This window comes from Vitis riparia, chromosome 15 (genome assembly GCF_004353265.1).
Source record: "Vitis riparia cultivar Riparia Gloire de Montpellier isolate 1030 chromosome 15, EGFV_Vit.rip_1.0, whole genome shotgun sequence".
In the NCBI taxonomy this organism is placed as follows: Eukaryota; Viridiplantae; Streptophyta; class Magnoliopsida; order Vitales; family Vitaceae; genus Vitis; species Vitis riparia.
In genome coordinates this window covers 11,256,033-11,279,112 of record NC_048445.1, presented here as the reverse complement: position 1 = coordinate 11,279,112, position 23,080 = coordinate 11,256,033, and the positions used below count along the sequence as shown (strand labels likewise).

Below are 23,080 nucleotides of genomic sequence, written 5' to 3'. Positions count from 1 at the left end.
ATTAACCTCGGTTAAGTTAATCATCAATGAAACTTAATAATTTTTCATTTGTTTATAACATGTGCATAATCTATGGATAGAGTTCATCAAGCATATGGAAAAGTCTGAATCAAATTTCAATTATTTGAAGAAAGAACTGAAGGAAGTGAGCAGAAAGATTGACAACTTAAGATAACTTTTATTGGATGTTAGTGATATATTTATTGAATTTTCTATTTTATTCAATCAAATTATGTATTTTATTTCTATATTTCTGCTATCTTATTATATGGTGCATATCTTATTTTAGGTGAAATGACAAAATGAGTCATGTTCTACAGATAATACAAAATTTTCAAAATCTGGTACAAAAGGAAAAAATATTGGTATGAATTTTAATTCATTGGATGACAAGTTTGAGACTGTGATGGAAGATAAGGAGGATGAGAACCATGACCATATAGATGTGAAGACCAATACAAAAGAAATAACAGATATTGTAGTTGCAGAAAAACACATAATAGGGATGGAGAAAGACGATGATGTGATTTTTGATCCAATTGTTGATATTGCCAAATTATTTGATACCCCTACCCTATCAGGCAACTTTTCAGTTTATGTATTTCCAAAGCAACTGTCCCATACTATATTTAAGCGAAGACGTGACTTGAAAAAGTCCTATTTTTTGCAGCCTCCTTTCATAGACTCGACAAAGAGAAGGAAAATTAGAAAGGAAATGGATACAACATTTGATTTTAATCATTTGCAATCTATTTCTGAGGTAGCAAGAGAAGTCTTTCATAAGTGGTTGAGTCTTCAACAATGGTAATTATCTTTACTTTAAACTTGTAATAGTTTCTTTTTGACAACTTCTTTGCTTGACTATGGTTTTTTGATATATTATTATAATAAGGTCTAAGGTTGATATTGATTACTTGCATGCAGACAAAGAATGGTTTGAGTCACTAGTTCAGCATGGCTCATGGCTCAAAAACACGATTTGTAAATGTTCTTATTGTGTTTGCTTTTACTTATTAGTATATTGTTATTATAATGAAATAGTATAACTAATGTTTTTTTTTTTTATATGTTGTCTAGCATATTGATGTTGCTTTCTACTTTTTCCGTAAGCGGAGAATAGAAAAGGCCCATGCATTTTCTCAAAATTTTACCACCACAGATATAATGTTTTGGGTATGTATAGTTTCTTTTTACTATTGACCCTCATAATACTAGTTAAATTATGGTAGTTTAACTATTCTTTTTTACCTTTTCTTATATAGGAAAATGTGAAAGCAATGTGGGAGAAGCATGCTAAAAAGTGGAATCAATTCCAAATGCAAGCAGATGATATTCTTGTTGACTATGTTAATGGCCTTCACCCAATTCCTTCCATGAAATGGTCTGAGGTGGACATTGTCTATGTCCCTATTAATGATTGAAGTATGCATTGGGTATTGGGAGTAGTTCACCTTGCTCAGAGGAGAATATTTGTGTATGACTCATTGATAGGCATTAATAGTGATAATCGACTAAAAGGTGCCATAATACCTTTAACTAAAATGTTACTACGTATTTTGCGCTACATCATATTATAGGAATAACGGTGATCCTAAGAGTGAAGAATAGTGGGACACTGAACGGTTGCATGATGTTCCTCAACAAGAGTATGAGTAAGTAAACAATGCTCCAAACTTCATCTTATCATTTCACCTTTATGCCTTATACAGTAAATTTTTTTAGCCATCTTAATTTTGTTTATTTGTGTTTCATGCAGTGGTGATTGTGGGATGTTCCTGATTAAATATGCAGAATACTTAATGCATGATCATCCATTCACCTCACTTACTGGTGCCCGCATTGATTGGTTTAGAGAGAAAATGGCAACTGAATTGTTCTACTTCAAAAATTTACCCATGTAGTGGGTTTCGTTTTGATTATGTAAAAGGTTTATATATTGTTGAGTATTGATTGTTATTTTGGATGAATTTGACTTGATGCTCAAAGTTACAATCATTAAGTTTTTTTTTTTAGTGCAACTCAACAATTGTTAAGGTCAAGTGAATATTCTGAGTGTGAATTTAACCGTAATTCAGTTATTAATTAATGCAACTCAATCATTGTTAAGTTCAAGTGAAAATTCTAATTGTGAACTTAACTGTGGTTAAGTTCTTTGTTAATGAAACTCAACTACTGTTAAGTTCAAGTGAAATTTCTGATTGTAAACTTAACTATGGTTAAGTTCAAGTGAAATTTCTGACTGTGAACTTGACTGTGGTTAAGTTCTTTGTTAATGGAACTCAACTACTATTAAGTTTAGGTGAAATTTCTAACTGTGAACTTAACTATGGTTAAGTTCTTTATTAATGAAACTCAACTACTGTTAAGTTCAGGTGAAATATCTTATTGGAAACTTAACTGTGGTTAAGTTCTTTGTTAATGAAACTCAAGTACTGTTAAGTTCAGGTGAAATTCTGACTGTGAACTTAACTATGGTTAAATTCTTTGTTAATGCAACTCAACTATTGTTAAGTTCAAGTGAAAATTCCGACTGTGAACTTAACTACAATTAAGTTCTTTATTGATGTAACTCAACCATTATTAAGTTTAGGTGAAATTTATGATTGTGAATGTGGTTAAGTTCTTTGTTAATTCAACTCAACCATTGTTAAGTCCAAGTGAAGATTCTGACTATGAACTTAATTGTGGTTAAGTTCTTTGTTAATTCAACTCAACAATAGTTAAGTTCTTTGTTAATGAAATGATCATCAACTTAACCATAATTAAACTTAACCAAGTAATTTATATGACAAAACTAAAACATTAACTTAAAATTTCAATCCATCATTCAAAAAAATTGCTTTAAGCATATATAAAAAAATAAGCTCACAAATTCCTTCATGACCCTATACAAAAAAAAGTGTAGATACATAGCTAAATCATCCCCAAAAAAAGAAATTCTATGGTAACATTATTAAAGTGACTAATGAACTAGTTGTAAGGAGAATTCTTGGATGTTGATATTGCTTTCAACAATATTGACACAACTATGTTCATCTCTAGGATGTAATGGGATTGGTCGTTTGCATGTTTTTCTATTATGCCTATAATCACCACATCTACCACAACATCGTGTGCGCTTAGCCTCTCCACCTAAACAAATTCTCTCATTTTTTGGTCTTCCTACTGGTCGTCAACTTTTTGGTGGTAGCACAACTCTACAACGGATGTCTTCCGGAATGACCCAATCTTTGTTATTTCCAATAGGATATATAGACTTTGAGTATGAAGATATAAGCGAGTTCTTCATATAGTATTGAGAGCATAGAATATAGCATGACATGTTTCCATATCTACATGTAGCAATAGCATGTGCACATGGAATATGGTCAAGGTCAAACATCCTACATGTGCATGAACGGGTTTGCAAATTAACTTGATTACTTACCCTAGCATATTTGACATTGAACTCCCAAGAGTTGATAGGCTCAACCTCATAACTCGATGACTTATTAAACCTTAAGTGCAACTCCATGTCAACCCATGTAATAAGCTCAGTTTTCATTGACAATGCTTGTTGTTGGCGATTTGAAAACCATCTTTGAAGTAAGTTTCTCAGCTCTTCAACCATTCACACAACTGGAAGATCTCTTGCATCTTTCAGTACAATATTCATGCACTCAACGATCCCTGTAGTCATGATATTATATCTTTTTCCATTAATGTGTGACCGAGCCCATCGCTCTACTCCTACATCCATTAAATATTTGGTTGCTCTTGTAGAAATCATCTCTAACTGACCGAATATCGTATCAAAATCTGACATTCGATATGCATGGGCAACATCATGAAACAACTTATGTACAACAACATTCTTGAACTTTGTTTTCAAGTTTTGCCCTAAATGATAAGTGCATACGCTATGGCTTGCATGAGGAAACAACTTTTGTATTTTTTTTTCAATGCTACCATGATGATCTAAAACCATCACTAAATCATCTACATGTCTAATCACATCATATAATTTTGTAAGAAACCACTCCCAAGAAGCATCATTTTTTTAATCACCAATTCCGAAAGCTAATGGGTAAATTTGATTGCTACCATCTTTGCTCGCTACAACAAATAAAGTCCCTAAATATTTTGACTTCAAGAATGTTCCATCAACTGCAATTATTGGCCTTATTGATGTACGAAACCTAGAATACATACACCAAATGCCATAAATAGATACTTGAATTGATTGTCAACATCGATAACAATATCAGTTATTGTCCCAGGATTCTTTTGCTCTAGCATATAACAATAAGATGGTAAAACACCATAAGACTCTTCAGGTGATCCTCTAATGGAGTTAAGGGCAAATTCTCTTGCTCTCCATGCCTTATCATAACTAATCTGAACACCATACTTGTTTCGAATATCTCCTATAATGTCTTTGGGATGGTATTGACGACCAACTTGATAAGATTGTCTCATGCTTTCACTAACCAACCAACTACTTGCATGATGATTATCCCGAGACATCATGTCCAACCTACAAGTGTGCGTAGGATGGTATTTCATTACTTGAAAGAAATTAGAACTTCCCAACTTAGTTGCACGAAATCCCCATTTGCATTCGTTATCAACACATTGAAACACCAATAACTTGGTAGTAGATTTTATCATTTTAAACTCAAACTTCTCTTTCAAGGCAATAGTGTACAATTTCTTCTATATTTCTTTCTTACTAGAATAAATTTGCTTCTCTTCAATATGATCATCATTAGTGCCATAATCACTAGTACCTATCTGACTCATGTCTTGGTCATTATTGCTTACCTCCTCAATCATGGTTGGAGCATCATTCATGAGACCATATTTTATATTCATGATGCTATGAATTTCCATTATTTGAGCTGCTTTGTTGCTTGAATCCCTATTTTCAATCACTTGGACATTGCTAGTTAGGTTGGTATCCAACACATGATAGTCATCATCAATAGCATACCCATTCATGTTCCATTCAACAACATTAGATATCTCAAGTGGCTCACAGTTGAATTTTGTTATGCTTTCATCACCAACGACATTAAGAGATTCTATTGATCCATCATTTACATGTCCATTTCCATGCATAAACATTGACTCTGCATTATTTTCAAATCTTCTATCCACAATGATGCATAATGGAGCTGGTAACTTGCTAGTGCAATTTAAACGAATGAAAAAATTAACATCTCCATCATCTCTTAGTTGAATTGGTGATGTCGGTATGTTACCACTGAATGCATACTTCATTGAAATTGAACACTCAATTGGATCTAGTTGAAGAATGTGATACACAATTGTCATTAATTCATGATATGATATATTCTTCTTCACTGTAATGCTTTTACCTTCACTTCCTTTAAAGTGGTATGTGTTTCCATCTTGTACCCAATTCCCTTTATACAAAAGCATTATTCCTACTTCATCAATGACTGCAAAAATAAATATTTCAAACTATCATGTTAATAATAAAATAGTACAACATAGGATATATTTTTATTACGTTTCAACTATAGACTATGCAATGAATCTTAAAACATATATTTTTATTTTTATTAAATAACTCACTACATAATAATATGTCAACAATTCAATCTCAGTTTTTCAGTATAGTTATATAAAAATAGAGTTTTGCTTTGAATAGAAATACATAAACTCAACTTATGTTAAGTTAAACCTAACAAATAGTAAAATTTGATGTTCAATGCAGCAAGCAACACTTCCCATAAATCAAAGATCCAAACGAACAATATATAACTACAATGGGTATTAATGATACAAGCAATACTAAAACCGTAATAATTCTCTATGCAAGTGAGTTATTGCTTACCATCATTTGACCTTGTCATATGGATAAATCTTTTCAACTTCTTTTGAACGAACTTTTCACTTTTTCAAAACTAACAATGGAGTCTCTATTTTTTACCTACAATGTTGAAGTGAGATTTTAAAATTTCAAGAAATAGAAAGAAATAAAATGATAATATAAAAAAGAAATTGTAAGCTACTTACATTTTTTTTTTTCATATTTTCGTGACCAAGAATGAAGAATAGATAAAACAATGGTAGGAAGTTAAACTTGTTCTCTGCAAGAAAAGAGAGAGAATGAGCAACCAATGATCGAATAAAAAAATTAGAACCTAATCTACTATAAAACAAAGGGAAAGGGAAAGTTGTCTTGGAGGGGAAAATGAGGGAGGAAAGAGAAATGAGAAGTTGTATGTGTTGGAGAGAAAAAAGAAGAAGGGCATTTTTGTCTCAATCAGGTCAACTTTTTTGTTTTTTGACTGGTAGGTTATATTTGTAAATATGGGGGTTATTTTGACCCATTTAACCAATTAACCCTTTTAATTAAGTATTGAAACTTTGACATCACTATGCATTTAAGTCAAACTAATTCACATAGGTGAAGACACATAAGTGTCGAAAATACGACACCACTTCGCATCAGGGCTACAACTTGATTACATGAGGGTCAAATTTTAAATATTCATTTTTTTATAAATATTTAAATTTATTAAAAAAATATTAGAAAAAAAAGGAATTAAATAAGGAAATCAATATATATATATATAATCTCCATTGGAAAAGTCAAAATTAGATGAAGAAAAGTGGATGAGGACTTACATATTTATATATATTTTGACACGTGATCTCTTTATTTAATTCTTTTTTTTTTCCCTAATTTTTCCTTTTCTTCATCTAATTTATATATATATATATATATATATATGTTAAAGAAAAAATCTCCACCACTTTGCAAGAAACATTTATTATTGGCTTGATACATTTTTTAGTTATTGGGAAAACCCAAGTACTCTTTCAAATTTAGGAAATAGTTCTCAAAGATCTTTTTTCCTTTTGGAAGATATAGGAGTGAAACAATCAATCTATTTATATTGGAAAACCCAAAATATTATTCCAATGTATCATTTTTGTATCCAATGGAATTCATAGGTATAGGAAGAAGCCCTGTCAAATAAAGATTTTTTCTTTCGACTATGTTTCGATTGTTAATATGATATATAAGTACTGTTACTACAAATAGTACTATACCTTTGATCGTGAAATATCAATTGTTTGTTGAATCTTGTGAATTGCGTGAAAGTAGAATACTCTAAATTTTAGGTCATAAAGTTTTATAAAACATTATAAAACCCAATTTGATAAATCCGACTTGAATTCTCTATGAGAAGTATATATATATATGATAAAATATGAGATTTTGTACCACTATGGTAACTTGTGGATGATCAACCGTATATATCTTTTGTAACTCCCTATAAAATGAAGAGACTTTTAATGAAAATTTATTCTGTTTTCTTTCTACATTCTATTATATATTTTTTTGAAGATTCCTGTTTTTTTTTTCTCATTCTTTTATTTTATAACACGTTATCAACATGAATGATCTTTGCAAAAGAAATATAAAAACTTTTTTTTTTCACAAAAAGGTATGTTATAAACTTATATTATGATTTTCTATTTTATTTATGTGTGTGATAAAATTACCTTTGATTTATATTTCGTTTATGTTATTTGAATACATAAATATGTACAAATATTACTTAGAGAATATGTTTTTCTTTCTAATAAAAAATCATGAAAAAAAAAAATCATAACCAAAAGTTATGAAAAATATGAGCAATTTTTATAACCAGAAGTTATAGGGTAAATTACAAAATTACAAATACATAGTCAAAAGCTATGTATATGATTCCTAATTATTTGTTTTCAATTATACAGTATAATTGAAGTTATACAAACAACATTTTATAGGTAGAAGCTACAAAATGAATAGTTCATAGTCTGAAACTATGTACAAATATATATAATAAATAGTTTGTAACCTGAAGTTATTTACAAATTTGCACATTTTCTTATTCTAACAAAATAATCATTGTTCGAAGCTATGAATGATATTAACTTTTAAATTTCTTTTAATTTATTTTAATTATATTATGTAATCAAAAGTTATAAAAACAAAATTTTATAGCTAGAAGTTATACAATGAATATTTCATAACTTGAAGTTATGTATAAATTTATACATTTATGATATAATAAAATAGAATGTATAGTAAAAACTATATAAAAAATGTTTTCATAGCCAGAAGCTATATAAGCCATATTTTTTGTACTTAAGGCAGAAACATGAAAATATTGATATTTTAATTTTGTATAGTTAAAAGCTATATAGAGATTTTCTAACTATGGTATAACGAGAAGTTATACAAACTAAATTGTCAATTAATAATTTTATGGAATTTTATAGCTAGAAACTATATAGAGAATATTTTATAGTTTGATGTCATGCAAAATTTTCATTTTATCGTAATAAAATTATGGTTAGAAGTTCTGGCAAATTTATTCTTTAATTAATATTGCCTTGTTAGTTTCTTAAGTTCATAATAATTATTTTACTTTATGATAAATGTAGAGAAGGAAAGTATATATTCTTATAATTAAAAGTTATATAATAATTTGTATTTGGTGGCCTGAAGCTACATGAAAAATAATTTTTTAATTTGAATATTCTTATAGTTTGAAGCTTTATGAAAAACTTGTATATATTCTTGTAGCCCAAAGCTCGAAGCTAAATAGAAATTTTTTGAATATATTTTTATATCTTGAAAAAATATGTAAAATATTTTCATAACTTGAAGTTCTATGAAATAAAATATGTATTTCGTACGAATGAAAACTATAGAGATTATTATTTTATATGTTATTATAGATAAAAGATATACAAAAAAAAAAAAAAAAGAAAGAAAGAAAGAAAGAAAGAAAGAAAGAAAGAAAGGGTTGATATTATATAATTTCTTATGACTAAGACCTATAAGGAATAATTAATTTTATAATCTTTAATAGCTAGAAACTATATAAAAAATTTATGACTTGAAGTCATATATGTGAAACAAAATATATGTTGTATATAAATAGAGATTATTGTAAGTATTATGATATAAACATTATTGTTTCACTTATAGCCTAGAGCTACAAGAATTTTATATGTTTTTATAGCCTGAAGTTATGAAATATGATTTTTTTTTTTTTTAAGAGTTCAATAATTGAAATCCTTAATTTTCTATGATTTGGATTTGAATGTATTATTTGTATTTTTATTAATGCAATAATTTCATTATCCAAGAATAATTTTGAAATTACAATAGGTTCAACTATTGTTCTTAATATATTTTGTTATATCTTTACATATATATTTAGATAGATTTGTAGTGTTTTAATTAAAGGTTTAAGACATGGAAAAATTGCAAGATTCTTCAAATCATGATGTGTTCTCTTGAAATTTTGATCTATGAGTTAATTTTTGCACATTGATTTAGATTATGATAATATTTGAATAAAATTGTTGATCTATCACTACAATTAGTTTAATTATTGAAATACTTCCTAGTTATTTCATGTATAATTTGCTCCACACTTATAAAATCAAATGTATGAAATATTTAAAAAATATATAACTTTAAATTATCTTTTTCATATTTGTTTTGTTGTGTTATATATGCTCTCATTGCTTTTTATACAACTTATTAAGTTAAGTCATCATCGATAACTATTTTTTTTTATTTGTTGATTTTAACTCTTCCTTTATGATAATATTTCTTCAACTCTATAAGCGCAATGTCTTTATGACATGTTTTATGACTTGTTATTTTGATGTAACTCGTCTCATTAATTGCATAACATTGATGACAAACAATGTTAATACTATATTAGATGATAGAAACCTAATTAAAGCCTCCAGAACAATTTATGCTATATCGCTAGTAGTATTTGATTCCATGTGAATAACACTTTATGGTATGATAGATCCAGAATAATCTTATAAGACTAACTTGATCCCCTGGGTAAAAGATAATACATTAATTCTTTGTAAAGTCATATAGACGCACATCATAAAACCAGAAGTTTTTTTTTTATCTAGTGACTAATCTACTTATACACTTGAAATGTATAATGACATGTTGAGCAAATTATCATTTTAATGAGACAATTTTCTCGCTGTTAGGGGGAGAAGAGCTAAGTTGTAGAAGAACGACATGAAATTATTTGCAATGCATTGACTTTGACTCATCTTGATCCTCATACTAATTAATGTGAACTAGAAGTTCAAAAGATTATTTATTTGCAAGGACTTGCAAATCAACTATCAAATGTTTTCAATGTGCAAAAAAAGTGACAAAATCATTTTCACTGACCGAAAATATTCCATTACGAATTGATGTCCTTGAAGAACAATTAAATAATGCATTGATGTCCTTGAAGGACGATTCAATAATAAGTTGATGTCCTTGAAGGACAATTAAATAATGAGTTGATGTCCTTGAATGACAATTAAATAATGAGTTGATGTCCTTGAAGGACAATTAAATAAGGAGTCTAAGGCATGCTTGAAGTGTGGTAAACCCTAAAAAAGCAAACACATTCCCTAGAAAAGGAAAACATAAGGAAAAACATATGAAAGATGACACTTTTGAAGAAGTTGCATATAAAATAGGTAATTAAAATGATTGATCAATCTCAAGCAGCCCTTGAAGAGGCACAGTTTGAACAAGTAGCCCTAGGAGAGACATATTTTCTTTCGAAGTGACTATTGACATCATAAGAAATGATGAGGATCCCAAAGTAGAAACTATGGATGACTGTCAACATAAAAAATATTGGCCAAAATGGAAAGAATACATCTTGACAAAATTGGATTCATTAAAAAAATGAGAAGTATTTGGACCTATAGTCTAAATGCCTGAAGTTGTCAAACTTGTTGGATATAAATGGGTATTTAGAAGAAAGAGTAATGAAAAAAAATGAAATCATAGGATATAAAGCGTGACTCATAGCTCAATGTTTCTCGCAGAAACCTAGTATCAACTACGAGGAAACATATTCTCTTATGATGGACACAATCATATTTAGCTATCTAATTTGCTTAGCAGTCTCAGAAGGATCAGATTTGCGTCTCATGGATGTCGTTATTGCATATTTATATGGATTTTTAGATGATGACATGTATATGAAAATCCCTAAAGGATTTCAAATTCTTGAAGCAACTAATTCAAAACATTATAGTATATACTCAATTAAGCTACAAAGATCCTTGTATCGATTAAGCAATTTAAAGGCATGTGATACAATTACTTCAATGAATATTTGAAATGAGAAGTATGTGTATTACCGTATTTGTCTATACATATTCATTATGTTAAATATTTGTAATTATTATAGTACATGTGGAATATTTGAATTTTGTTTGAACTCTTAAAGAACTTATAAGAACAGTTGACTATTTTGAAAAAAAAAGATCTTGGAAAACAAAATTTTTACCTCGTCCTGCAGATTGAGTATTTTTCAAACGAAATATTAGTTTATTAGTCAACATATACAAAGAAAGTCTTGAAACGTTTTCATATAGATAAATTACATCCATTAAGTTCTCCGATGATAGTTTGTTCACTCAAAGTAAAAAAGGATCCCTTTTGTCTTAAAGAAGATAATGAAGAACCATTTGGTCTAGAAGTACCATATTATAATGTTATTAGTGCACTAATGTATCAATGGTGGTACAACAATGTTGTGGAGATCAATCAAGCAAATAATGTAAACATGTGGACTGCCCTCCATTAGAGATCATGTTACCTATATAAAGATAATATTGCATGCATTGCACAAATTAAAGAATGATACATTAAAGGTGATAGAATCAAGCATATATCGTCAAAGTCTTTTACTTTCATCAACTCTAGAAAAGTGTGGAATTGCTATTCAATGAGTAAGATCAAGTGATGATTTAAAAGATTTATTCATAAAGGCATTGTCAATTGTAATACTCAATAAGTTTATTGGAATACGCCAACTCAAAGATCTCCATGTTGCGTTACTAGAGAAAATATAATCATGTCAATATGAGAGGGAACTAATTGATAAGAATATCATTTTTGTGTACTTGTTTTTCCTTCGTCCAGGTTTTGTCATACTAGGTTTTACTGACAAGGTTTTTAAAACGACAGTCGTAGTAATCCAAAAGAATATCGTACTATTTTTCCTTCACTAGGCTTCCTTGTAAGGTTTTAATGAAACATATTTTTATGATCAAAGAGAAATGTTATAAAATATGAGATTTTGTACCATTATGGTGACTTGTGAATGATCATCAATTTATATCTTTTGTAACCCCCTATAAAAGGGACAAACCTCTAATAAAAATTTATTCCGTTTTCATACTTTTATTTGAAGATATTTATTTATTATCCTTTTTTTTCATCCTTTTATTTTATAACAATATTTATATTCTCAAAATTACAGTTAGTTATTTATTATTTATTAAATATTTTAAATATATCATGTATAAAGAATTGTTATATGATTTTTATTTTTATCACTTTTTATTTTTATTTTCAATTTTTATAAGTAAATGATTTTTCATTTATAATTTTTATATTTTTTTATATTTTTTTTTCGTGATTTTAAGGTTTGTATTTTTATGTTAAATTTAAGAAAAAAAATAAAATATACATGATTTCTTATTAATTTTTTCAATAGCATACGTGGACTAGTAGCCTGATGAGAAACAACATAGAGATATTTGTCAGTGCAGCCATCCTCTTCTCTCTCTATTTCTCTCAGAAGCCTAACCTGAAACTCTAAAACCCTAGTCCTATTTCTCTCGGAACCCTAACCTGAAACTCTAAAACCCCTTATCCTGAGTCAAATTCATTTTAATTCTCAAGCTGAAATTATTTTGACAATAAAAAAGTGTCAATTGAAGCAGCTCCTCCACTTAATCAAGGTACCTTTTTTTAATTTTAGTTTATTTCCATTTCTCTCGTTTCTCTGTAAACCCTAAAAAATTGAATGTAGCTTGAGAAAAAAAGCGACCCGTTGCAGTTATTGATCTATGTTTTCTGTTTAAAGTTGGTTGGTTTAGTTATTTACTTGCTGCAATTCGTTTCGTGGGGGGAAGGGCGTGAAATTCAGGAGGAGGATTAATTTCTCGTGTGTTTGGGTGTAAGGGAAATGTAAGGGAAAGGAAAATGTGCTGGAAATTAGTGGGAATTCGATGCTTTTAAAAATTGTAGTTCTCGTGAAGAAAATGGGGAAGTGAATGGCTGGAAATTATACGGAGCTCAATATTTATGGGTAGCAAAGTGATTGCTATTTTCTGTCTCTGAAACAGGAAAAAACGTGAAAAATAACGCACACAACATGTTAAGAAACTGTTTCTAAAAGCATTTTCTGGGAGTATACTTGCAGAAAACTGTTAAATATGCCTGCTTTGAACTACTGAAAACAATGGAGAAATTCATTGTTTTCCTTAGTGCAGATGAGTATGGTTTTGAGAAAATCAATTTTGTTCCCTGTCAAACCGTTAACAGACCCTAGTCTTTCCTCCCGTTTCCTTTCTCCTCTTTTCCTCACCCTTTCCCCCCACCATCTCTGAGATATATGTGCAATTTTAGTTTTTATTATTTCAGGTGTTGGTCGCTATTGAATTTAGTTTCATTGCCTATGTTGACAATTAATGTTCATTGTTTGATTGGGGAGGATGGAAAGTTGGGTTTAACCTTTTGTATGGTTGGTGAAAAGGAGGCTTGCTCAATTAACTTGTGTTTGGGCTCAAGCTCTCTAATTGATTATGGACTACGTTGGCCTTGGCCTTTCTGTCATTATCTCCAATATCAATTTGGGCTTTCAGGATAAATCTTCATTTTTTTTCTTAATTTTTTATTGTTTAGTGTGTTTGTTGGTTTTTCTATTTTGTCAAAGGACCAAAATAGAGCATATATCTATGCTTAATGTTGATGTTTGACTTACTATAAACCATGGTCACCATAGTTTAGCCATTTGAACTGTGATTGTGCTTGGTTACTCCATAAGGACTCATGGAGGAAAGAGCTGAAATGGCCACAAAATGATAATGCCTTGCGCCAAAATGTCACCTGTCTGGATGCTAACTTCAAATTCATTCTCTTTATTCCAGACTTCATTTTTTGGAGTTTGTTATTAGTTGTGTATTTATTCTAGATTGAACATTCATGGGTATGCATTTTCATTGATGTGAAGGTTCATACTGACATTGCATTGAGGCTGTTAATTTGCTGAATTCAATATCAATGGAAACCTTTGTGCCATAATAATTCCCTTTTTATTTTTTTATTTAAATATAAATTTATTCTATTATGCTGTGCTCCAGATTAGAGAGTTAAAACCGAAAAAGGAGATGCAGATCAACCATTTTCATAGTGTTGTATTCCATTCCGATGATATAAATTGATCTTTAGGAATGTCTACGGGAATTTGGTTATGTTATTTGGTGTAAAACCTAATTTAGAGTGGACTATGCGGTTGCGATTAAACAATATATAGTCTATAGAGAGAGATGAGATGGGATATTATCATCACATGAATAATATTGTGCCAATCTCTAATCGGTTTCACTCTCTCCTGAAGCTTCCTAACATCTTCTGCTGTGTTAGACATGCAACATCTTCATTTTCTCTAGGCACCAAACGAAATTTGGGATTTGGGGCAACCAAGATTTCCAGTTCCAACAGTGGAAAATCTAATCTCAGATCAACTGTTTTGGATATTTATAATTGTAATATAAAAATAAGTCAATTAGGCCGTCGTGGAAATGTCAGAGGAGCAAGGAAATTGTTCGATGAAATGCCTCATCATGATAATGTCTCTTACACGGCCATGATCACTGCATATCTGAAGAATAATGAGCTGCGCAAAGCTGAAAAGCTCTTTCAGACAATGCCTGACCGAACCATTGTGGCTGAATCTGCCATGATTGATGGTTATGCAAAAGCTGGTCTGATGGACAAGGCTCAGAAAGTCTTTGATGCTATGATAGACACAAATGTATTCTCATGGACTAGTTTGATTTCTGGGTACTTTAGGGATGGACAAGTTGCTAAGGCTTGCCAGCTTTTTGATCAAATGCCGGCAAAAAATGTGGTCTCTTGGACTACAATGGTGTTGGGTTATGCTCGAAATGGTTTGATTGATCAAGCTCGTAGTGTTTTCAATTGGATGCCTGAAAAAAACACCATATCTTGGACAGCTATGATGAAATCTTATGTTGATAATGGTCGAACTGATGAGGCTCTTAAGCTCTTCCATGAAATGCCTCTGCGAAACTTGTATTCTTGGAACACAATGATCTCTGGTTGTCTAGATGGTAAGAGAGTAAATGAAGCATTTAAACTGTTTCATTTGATGCCTCTAAGAAATGCAGTTTCTTGGACAATTATGGTTTCAGGCCTAGCACGAAATGGGTTGACCAAACTTGCAAGAGAGTACTTTGATCAAATGCCTAACAAAGATATAGCTGCATGGAATGCAATGATCACAGCATATGCGGATGAATGTCTCATAGTTGAAGCAAGTGAGCTTTTCAATTTGATGACGGAAAGAAATATTGTGACTTGGAATGCAATGATTGATGGCTATGCAAGGCACAGGCCAGATGGCGAAGCCATGAAGCACCTAATCCTCATGCTTCGCTCTTGCATTAGACCTAACGAGACTACTATGACCATCATACTGACCTCATGTTGGGGAATGCTAGAACTCATGCAAGCTCATGCACTTGCCATAGTACTTGGATGTGAGTGTGAAACATCACTTTCCAATGCTCTTATTACTATGTATTCAAGAATTGGGGATATTAGCTCTTCTAGGATTGCTTTTGAGAGCCTCAAGGCCAAGGATGTTGTGTCATGGACAGCAATGCTATTAGCATTTACTTACCATGGCCATGGTGACCATGCCTTACATGTCTTTGGACACATGCTAAAATCAGGAACCAAGCCTGATGAGATCACTTTTGTAGGAGTCTTGTCAGCTTGTAGTCATGCTGGTCTTGTTAAGAAAGGTCAAAAGCTTTTTGACTCAATGAGTCGTGCTTATGGTTTAGAACCAAGGGCTGAGCACTATTCGTGCCTTGTTGACATCCTTGGTCGAGCAGGACAGGTGCATGAGGCTATGGATGTTGTTTGCAAAATGCCTGAATGTGAGAGGGATGGTGCTGTTCTAGGGGCATTGCTTGGTGCATGCAGGTTGCATGGGAATGTTGAAATGGCAGATTATATTGGCCAGAAGCTTATCGAGCTAGAGCCAAATAGCTCAGGTGGGTATGTACTCTTAGCCAATGTTTTTGCAGCACGTGGAAATTGGGATGAATTTGCAGAAGTTAGGAAAAAGATGAAGGACCGGAATGTGAGGAAAGTACCGGGTTTTAGTCAAATAGAGGTAAAGGGAAAGTGTCATGCATTCTTCGCGGGAGACAAATCTCATCCTCAGGTTGAGGAAATTTATGAACTGCTACGAGAGAAGCTTCTCCCCATAATGCATGAGATGGGCTACTCACAATGGAACCAATTTGTACCATCATGGTTTTAAGGTGATGCAAAAGACATTGTGATTAAGACATGTTAATATGCTGGAGGCATTAAAGCTCATTGAAAACATTCAAGTATTCAGCTTCCAACTTTTTATTTGGTTTCTTGCATCAAGTAATTAAATCCAGACGGGTCACTCCCATTTTCTAGTCATCCATTGTTGTGAGGCGCATGCAACAAAAATTTCTATAACTTAATCAAGGGTCAGTTGACAAGTTTCCTTGCATCAAGTGATTAAATCCAAACGGGTCACTCCCATTTTCTAGTCATCCATTGTTGTGAGGCGCATGCAACAAAAATTTCTATAACTTAATCAAGGGTCAGGTGACAAGTTTTCAGCCATTCTGTTTCTATGTTGAAGCCTCAACTGCATATCCTTTTGACATTGTAGCATCAAAGGCAAAATTTTAACCCTGGGATTCAAGGTAAGAAGTAAAGAAGCAGGTATGCTATTTCTAAGCATTTTTAAAGACCCTAAAATCATAGGAAACTCTTATTATTAAGGTCTTCATAATACAATTATCCAAGTATCAAGTCAAGTTGAAAAATGGAAGTGGGCTTTGATAAATAGACTCTGCTGAAGTTTAACCAAACAACCATTATAGGGGCATTTAATCAACCAGATATTAAAAAAGATGTGGAAAAGTAGCCAAAAGGGGGAAATTGCCAATAGAAAAAGGATTAAGAGCCTTATAAGAGTTGTGTGGCAAAAACTCGTTTCCTCCTCATTTGATGGACAAGGAAGACTTATAAGAGCCTTTGCATACATCAGGGAAAAAGAGGTTATTTCCCAAAATTGAATACTGTTAATTGCATACGTTTGTGTTAAGTCAGTTTTTCTAGTCTAAAGGGGATAGGTTTTGAAGTTAATGATAGAATACCAATCTATTTCCATAATATTGAGAAGATTGGCAATTGAGGATTAGACTTTCTCCTAAAATAAAAGAAGTTGGTGATTGGATTGATGATTTTTATCTAGCTTACACACCCTAATGAATAATGAGTACTAGTTTTCTAGTTCTCATATATAAAATTTCTGTTGAAGGAAGCCAAATTGGTGGGACTGTTAATTTGAACTTTTAGCCTTCAGTAAGCAGCATATCTTTCTTGGGAATTCTTTTTCACAGTTTCCTTTGTAATTGATAGGTATTATTATGTCAATAATACAAATTGACAAGTTTCATTTTAGGGATGTAAAGTCATCTCAAGAATAAAGCTTGGCCCTTTTTAAATGCACCATTATGAAAATGACTGCTCACTTTTTTCCCAGTTCAACCCCCCTAATCTGTAACAAAGCACAATGGGACAAATTTATTACATAGATAACCTTTCATCAAAAATAAATACAGGATATTATCATCCTCAGTGCAATGTAGTTAACTCACATAGCATCTTTAAAGTTTCAACCTGGCAGAAGAAAAGATGCATGATGTGTCTATTTCTATTTAAAATCAATGAACAATTGGCTAATAACTCCAACAATTGGAGCTTGTAATAAGGTAAACTTTTAGATTTAGAAACTCCATTGGCTGGATTTAGGAGCAAGGTATCAACATTTGCTGCCACTTTTGGCCTTCATTTCAGAGAATTAGTTTGTGTTATGGTCTGTTTTGGGTCAGTCAATGATTTTGGTGATGCTAATGATTGAAGGTGATTCATGGAGTCTTTCTCCCCATTCACAGTATATGCTTCCACACGGAAAATCTCAATGTTCTCTTTAGGAACTTCTAATTTCATGAAACTTTTTGTTAGGATAACCAAGATATATGTATCATCTCTTTCTCTCTCTCTCTCTCTCTCAACCTCCCACTTTCACCCTTGGATTTCATTAGCCTCTCTGATATGACAATTTGTTATATCAGCATGTCAACTGCTTTGAATTTGATATTAGATATGCACCACTTGATTTCTCTTTCAAGGAAATGACAAACATCAGAGACACTCGTGCAGATAAATGCTCCAGCCGCCACCAGTAATATCCCCAGCTTCATGGAATCCATCTCAAAGAGGTGAATATTTCTTGTTTCCTTTCATTATCTCTGTTTTTCCCCCTTTTGTAGATATTTCCAATAAGGCAAGGACACTGACATGGGTGTTGGTGTTTCATAAGATGACTTTAGAACAAAATGAATTACAGCCCAGGTTGCGGTGCTCAAAACTGTGGCTGGGCAATATGTTGACATGGTAAAGAAATGCTAAAGATTGTCTTCTTTTCAGGTGTTTGCCTGGGCATCATGGATTTTAAGAGGCCCAAGTTATCAGCTTCAAGGTCATATACTCTTGGATTGAAGGTTTACTTTCTTCTCTCTATCCTTTTGTTGTCAAATAGTTCTCTTCTTATATGTGAATTAGTTTGAAGTGAATTGACAAATAGATGCACATGACATGATTGAGATGTATTCAGTGGGCAGTTTCTACCATCTATTCTTCTTAAATTTGTGGTAAGTTCATATTGAAAACAAGGTCTTAATCTGTAGTGATAGTGGAGTTCGAAATTGATATTGTTCAATAGTAAAAGCTAAAGAATTTATTCATGTCTAGCTCATCTGAGATGAACAAGACCTCAGTGAACATCTGCCAGTCATCATCTGCAGGGTGTCATCCAATCTTTAGTATCAGGTTCATTTTATCTGCTTGAAATTCTCTGATGCTTTTAGGTGAGATCAGATCACAACATTAGATGAAAAAAATGGGATGGAATGACAGATATTTGACAACTAGTTTTTAACATATAAGATTTCTATTTATTATGTCATGTAGCATTGAATTAATTCTCAGAGTCCAATCCCCTCATCTGATTAAGTTCCATTCCCTTATACTCTTTTGATATATCTATCTGCCACATAGACAAGCTGATGATTTTTGTTTGAACTGGAAAGGGATTGAAGTTTTCTCTGTGTGACATATAACTTGCCTATTGCTGTGAATTGTTGTTAATTTGGAGGTTGTGCATTTTTGTTTATTACTATGTCCACTTATGATTACCAGAGTCAATTGAGGTTACTTGAAACAAAACTTGTATTCATTTTGTCTTCTATTAGTTTGTCCATCAATTTGATCTTTGTTCTCCAAGCTATCACATGGACAGTTGCTGTGGAGGCTTATACTACAGATTTATTTTAAATGCAGTTTCAGCAGGGACAGATTCTAACTGGTCAACCAAAAATATCAGGGACCTTCCTTTGTGTCAGCCAGAAGCCCCAAGAAGATGCAACATTCAAGAAACAGATAGCATATCCTCAAAATGTGGATCTTCCACCCATACTGCCTAGAAAAAAGAAAAAACCCTATCCCATTCCTCTGAAGAAGATCCGGCAAGCTGCAAGGGATGACAAAAAACTTGCACAAAAGGGAATAGAGAAGCCCCTTGAACCTCCAAAAAATGGATTAATTGTGCCTGATCTTGTTCCTGTTGCATATGAAGTACTGGATGCCTGGAAAGTTTTGATTAAAGGCCTTGCCCAGCTGTTACATGTTATTCCTGTGCATGGTTGCAGGTAACATGGATTTACTTTTCACTACTTGTAATGCTGTTGAAACAATGTCCTGTCCAGTTTTGCATCAAATTATTGCCAAATTAGATCTTTATCTTGCAAACTAAGGTGTTCTATTTCTTCTGCAGTGAGTGTTCAGAAATTCATGTAGCACAAAGTGGTCACCACATTCAGGACTGCACTGGACCGAGCAGTGTGAAGCGTCGAGGCTTACACTCATGGGTCAAGGGTTCCATCAATGATGTACTTATCCCTATTGAATCTTACCATCTGTACGACCCTTTTGGTCGGCGCATCAAGCATGAGACTCGGTTCAGCTATGATAGGATTCCAGCAGTTGTGGAACTATGCGTCCAAGCTGGAGTTGATTTACCAGAATACCCTTCACGTCGAAGAACCATACCCATTCGAATGATTGGCAAGAAAGTAATAGACCGGGGTGGATTTGTTGAGGAGCCTGAACCATTCCACTCTAGTGATTCATCTTCCTTACTCATGGATATCGATACACATGGAGCTTTTGGGAGATTTCCACCACCTCCATTGTCAGACATACCTAGGATTGCACAGGAGACCATTGATGCATATGAGGTTGTTAGATGGGGAGTGAGGAAATTGATGAGGAAATACACAGTGAAGGCTTGCGGGTATTGCTCAGAGGTTCATGTGGGGCCGTGGGGTCACAATGCTAAGCTTTGTGGGGAATTCAAGCACCAGTGGAGGGATGGGAAGCATGGTTGGCAGGATGCCACAGTGGAGGAGGTGATCCCTCCAAATTATGTATATCATTTACGGGATCCTAAAGGGCCTCCCTTACGGAGTGGGCTCAAGAGGTTCTATGGTAAGGCTCCAGCTGTGGTAGAGGTGTGCATGCAGGCTGGTGCACAAGTTCCTGATAAATACAAGCCCATGATGAGGCTTGATATTGTAATCCCTGATACTGAGGAGTCACGCCTAGTTGCATAATGGGAAGATGATAAATGGCAATATTCATGTGCAGTATCATAAGAGGTATGTGCATATGTTGACCAATTTCTTAATGAAATTTTACTAGATGGGAAAGGCATTTAGAATTGAATACAAAATGGTGTCAGAAAACCACTGCATATCCTGAGGCTCTCAATGCTTAAATCACCATCTCTTCTTTAAGAACGGGGTCTCAGATTGCTAATTTCTGGTATTTTATATTGTGATACACAAGATTGGGATGGTGGGTTGGCCTTCTTTAGAATGCAGCATTCTCCTTTTGTTCCTTCTTGGGAGGAAGATACAGACCCAAATCTGCCAAGTTGGATATTCTGGAAAATGTCATTTTAGAGTTTTAATTTTACTTTGAAAGTGATTATGGCTTTAATCCATTGATTGACTAAATTCAATCCTAAACTCCATGCAGGAATGCTGTTTGTTCCCTCCCACCGGTCTCAAGGAAAGGCCCAAGATGGCCTCAACCTACCCATGAAGGCGGAAGTATTTCATTCCAAGCTTGGAATCCATAGGCAATGATGTTAATGCAGAAATCTCAGATGGTTGGCATTGTCTAAATTCTTGAGACTATTATATATCATATGTGCAAATCAATGAAAATAGAAAACCTTTCTGACCGAAAAGGTCCGGTGGACAGGGCTAGCATGCCAAATAAATAAAAAGAAAAATAATCTTTTCAGGAAGTAATGTTCTGAGCCTGATGAATTGGCTGTCTTCTCACTCTTGTATTGTCTTTGTCGTTGTTAGTTTTGATAAACTGGTTGAATATTTTGTTGCAGGGAAGTGCTAAAATGCTTTTGTTTGACGATGGATCAGCCGATATGGCTTGTTGCATGGTTTTATTCAGGTTATATTCGATTCTTAGAAGCACTAAGAAAAGAAGAAACATATTTAATAATTCTTAAAAAGTTATTTACCAAACATACTTTGACCCTTGTTTAAAGATAGGAGTGCTTTTTGAATCAATTTAGAGTATGTTTGAGAGTGATTCTATAAAACGTTTTTAATATTTCTAATACTCGAATAATAAATTTTTTTAAGTATTATAAATGTTAAAAATGTTTTTTAAAATCACTATTAAACGGGTTTTTAATGATTTAATATAATTTAATAATTTAATTTAAGTTCTTCACGAGGTTAAATATGTTTAATAAAATAATTTAATTTTATAATTTAAAATTAAAATATTTAAATCATTTTTTACTTTATTTGTTCATATATGATGGGAGTTCTTTTTGACATCTATTATTTCACATTCATGACTTATTATTTAAAGAAAATATTTTGTATTTATTTTAGCAAATAAATTTATTGTTAAGATTAATAAAGGTAAAAATTAATTAAAATTAATGAGAATAAATGAATCAAATTAATAATTTAAAAAATTAAATTATTTTAATATTTAAAAATAAAAATCAACTGATAAGCTTTGAACAACAACTTTAAAATTTTACTTAAACTCAATTTAAGAATAAATTAACTAAAACTCAATTTAAATTATTAAATTTACCAAAGAGACAAAGATACTTTATTTATCTCACTAACTTCATAGTCGCACCATAGCAAAGTGATCGGTAATATAAATCCTAACTTTAAGGTTATGTTTAGTTCTAGTAAAGGAAAGGAAAAATAATACTAACAAAAATGATTTTTTAACATATGATTTATAATGGAAAATATGTAGAGAGGGAGAGTTAAAATTACTTAGAAAATTATGTATTTTTAAATTACTTAATTTTTATATAAAAATAATAAGTGAAATGAGTTTTAAGAATTACTAAAAATAATTTATTAACTTTATATCTATTTTTCATTTCCTTTATATACAATTTTTTTTATATTTATACATAATATAATTCAATATAGATTATTTAATAACTTATGTAATTTTTATTAGTAAAAATAAGGAAACAAAAATTAAGTTTTAAAATATAAATTTTGAAAAATATAAAATTTTAATTTGTTTGTTATTCTTTCTTTAAATTAAAAATAATGTATATATATATATATATATATATTCAATTAATAAATCCCTATAAATCCCTTTCAACTATCCTTCCAACCGCTATGGGTAAATTTCTATCAAATAATAATAATAATAATAATTTAAAATATTTATAAAAAATATCAAATTAAGAAATTAGTTATATATACAAAGGAAATAAAA

The 23,080-nt window shown here is 31.7% G+C and overlaps 1 protein-coding gene across 3 annotated transcripts; it reads left to right on the top strand.

Moving 5' to 3' along the window:
- Window positions 1-12,601: 12,601 nt before the first annotated feature.
- On the top strand, window positions 12,602-21,612 carry LOC117931584 (APO protein 1, chloroplastic). Of its 3 annotated transcripts, none has more exons than XM_034852567.1 (6): window positions 12,605-12,816; window positions 18,386-18,444; window positions 18,653-18,726; window positions 19,565-19,932; window positions 20,058-20,940; window positions 21,323-21,612. In XM_034852567.1, exons 2-5 carry the CDS (start codon window positions 18,390-18,392, stop codon window positions 20,893-20,895), a joined length of 1,335 nt encoding a protein of 444 aa, XP_034708458.1. In that variant the 5' UTR covers window positions 12,605-12,816; window positions 18,386-18,389; the 3' UTR covers window positions 20,896-20,940; window positions 21,323-21,612. The 3 variants fall into 3 exon arrangements, with proteins under 3 accessions (XP_034708457.1, XP_034708458.1, XP_034708459.1); XM_034852568.1 differs by having other exon boundaries at window positions 18,355-18,444; XM_034852566.1 differs by lacking the exons at window positions 18,386-18,444; window positions 18,653-18,726; window positions 19,565-19,932; window positions 20,058-20,940; window positions 21,323-21,612 and adding an exon at window positions 14,221-16,512 and having other exon boundaries at window positions 12,602-12,816.
- Window positions 21,613-23,080: the final 1,468 nt, after the last annotated feature.

What these genes read in the sequence shown, in the direction of transcription:
- LOC117931584 (XM_034852566.1), top strand. Translation starts at nt 14,412, where the DNA reads ATGGGATATTATCATCACATGAATAATATTGTGCCAATCTCTAATCGG.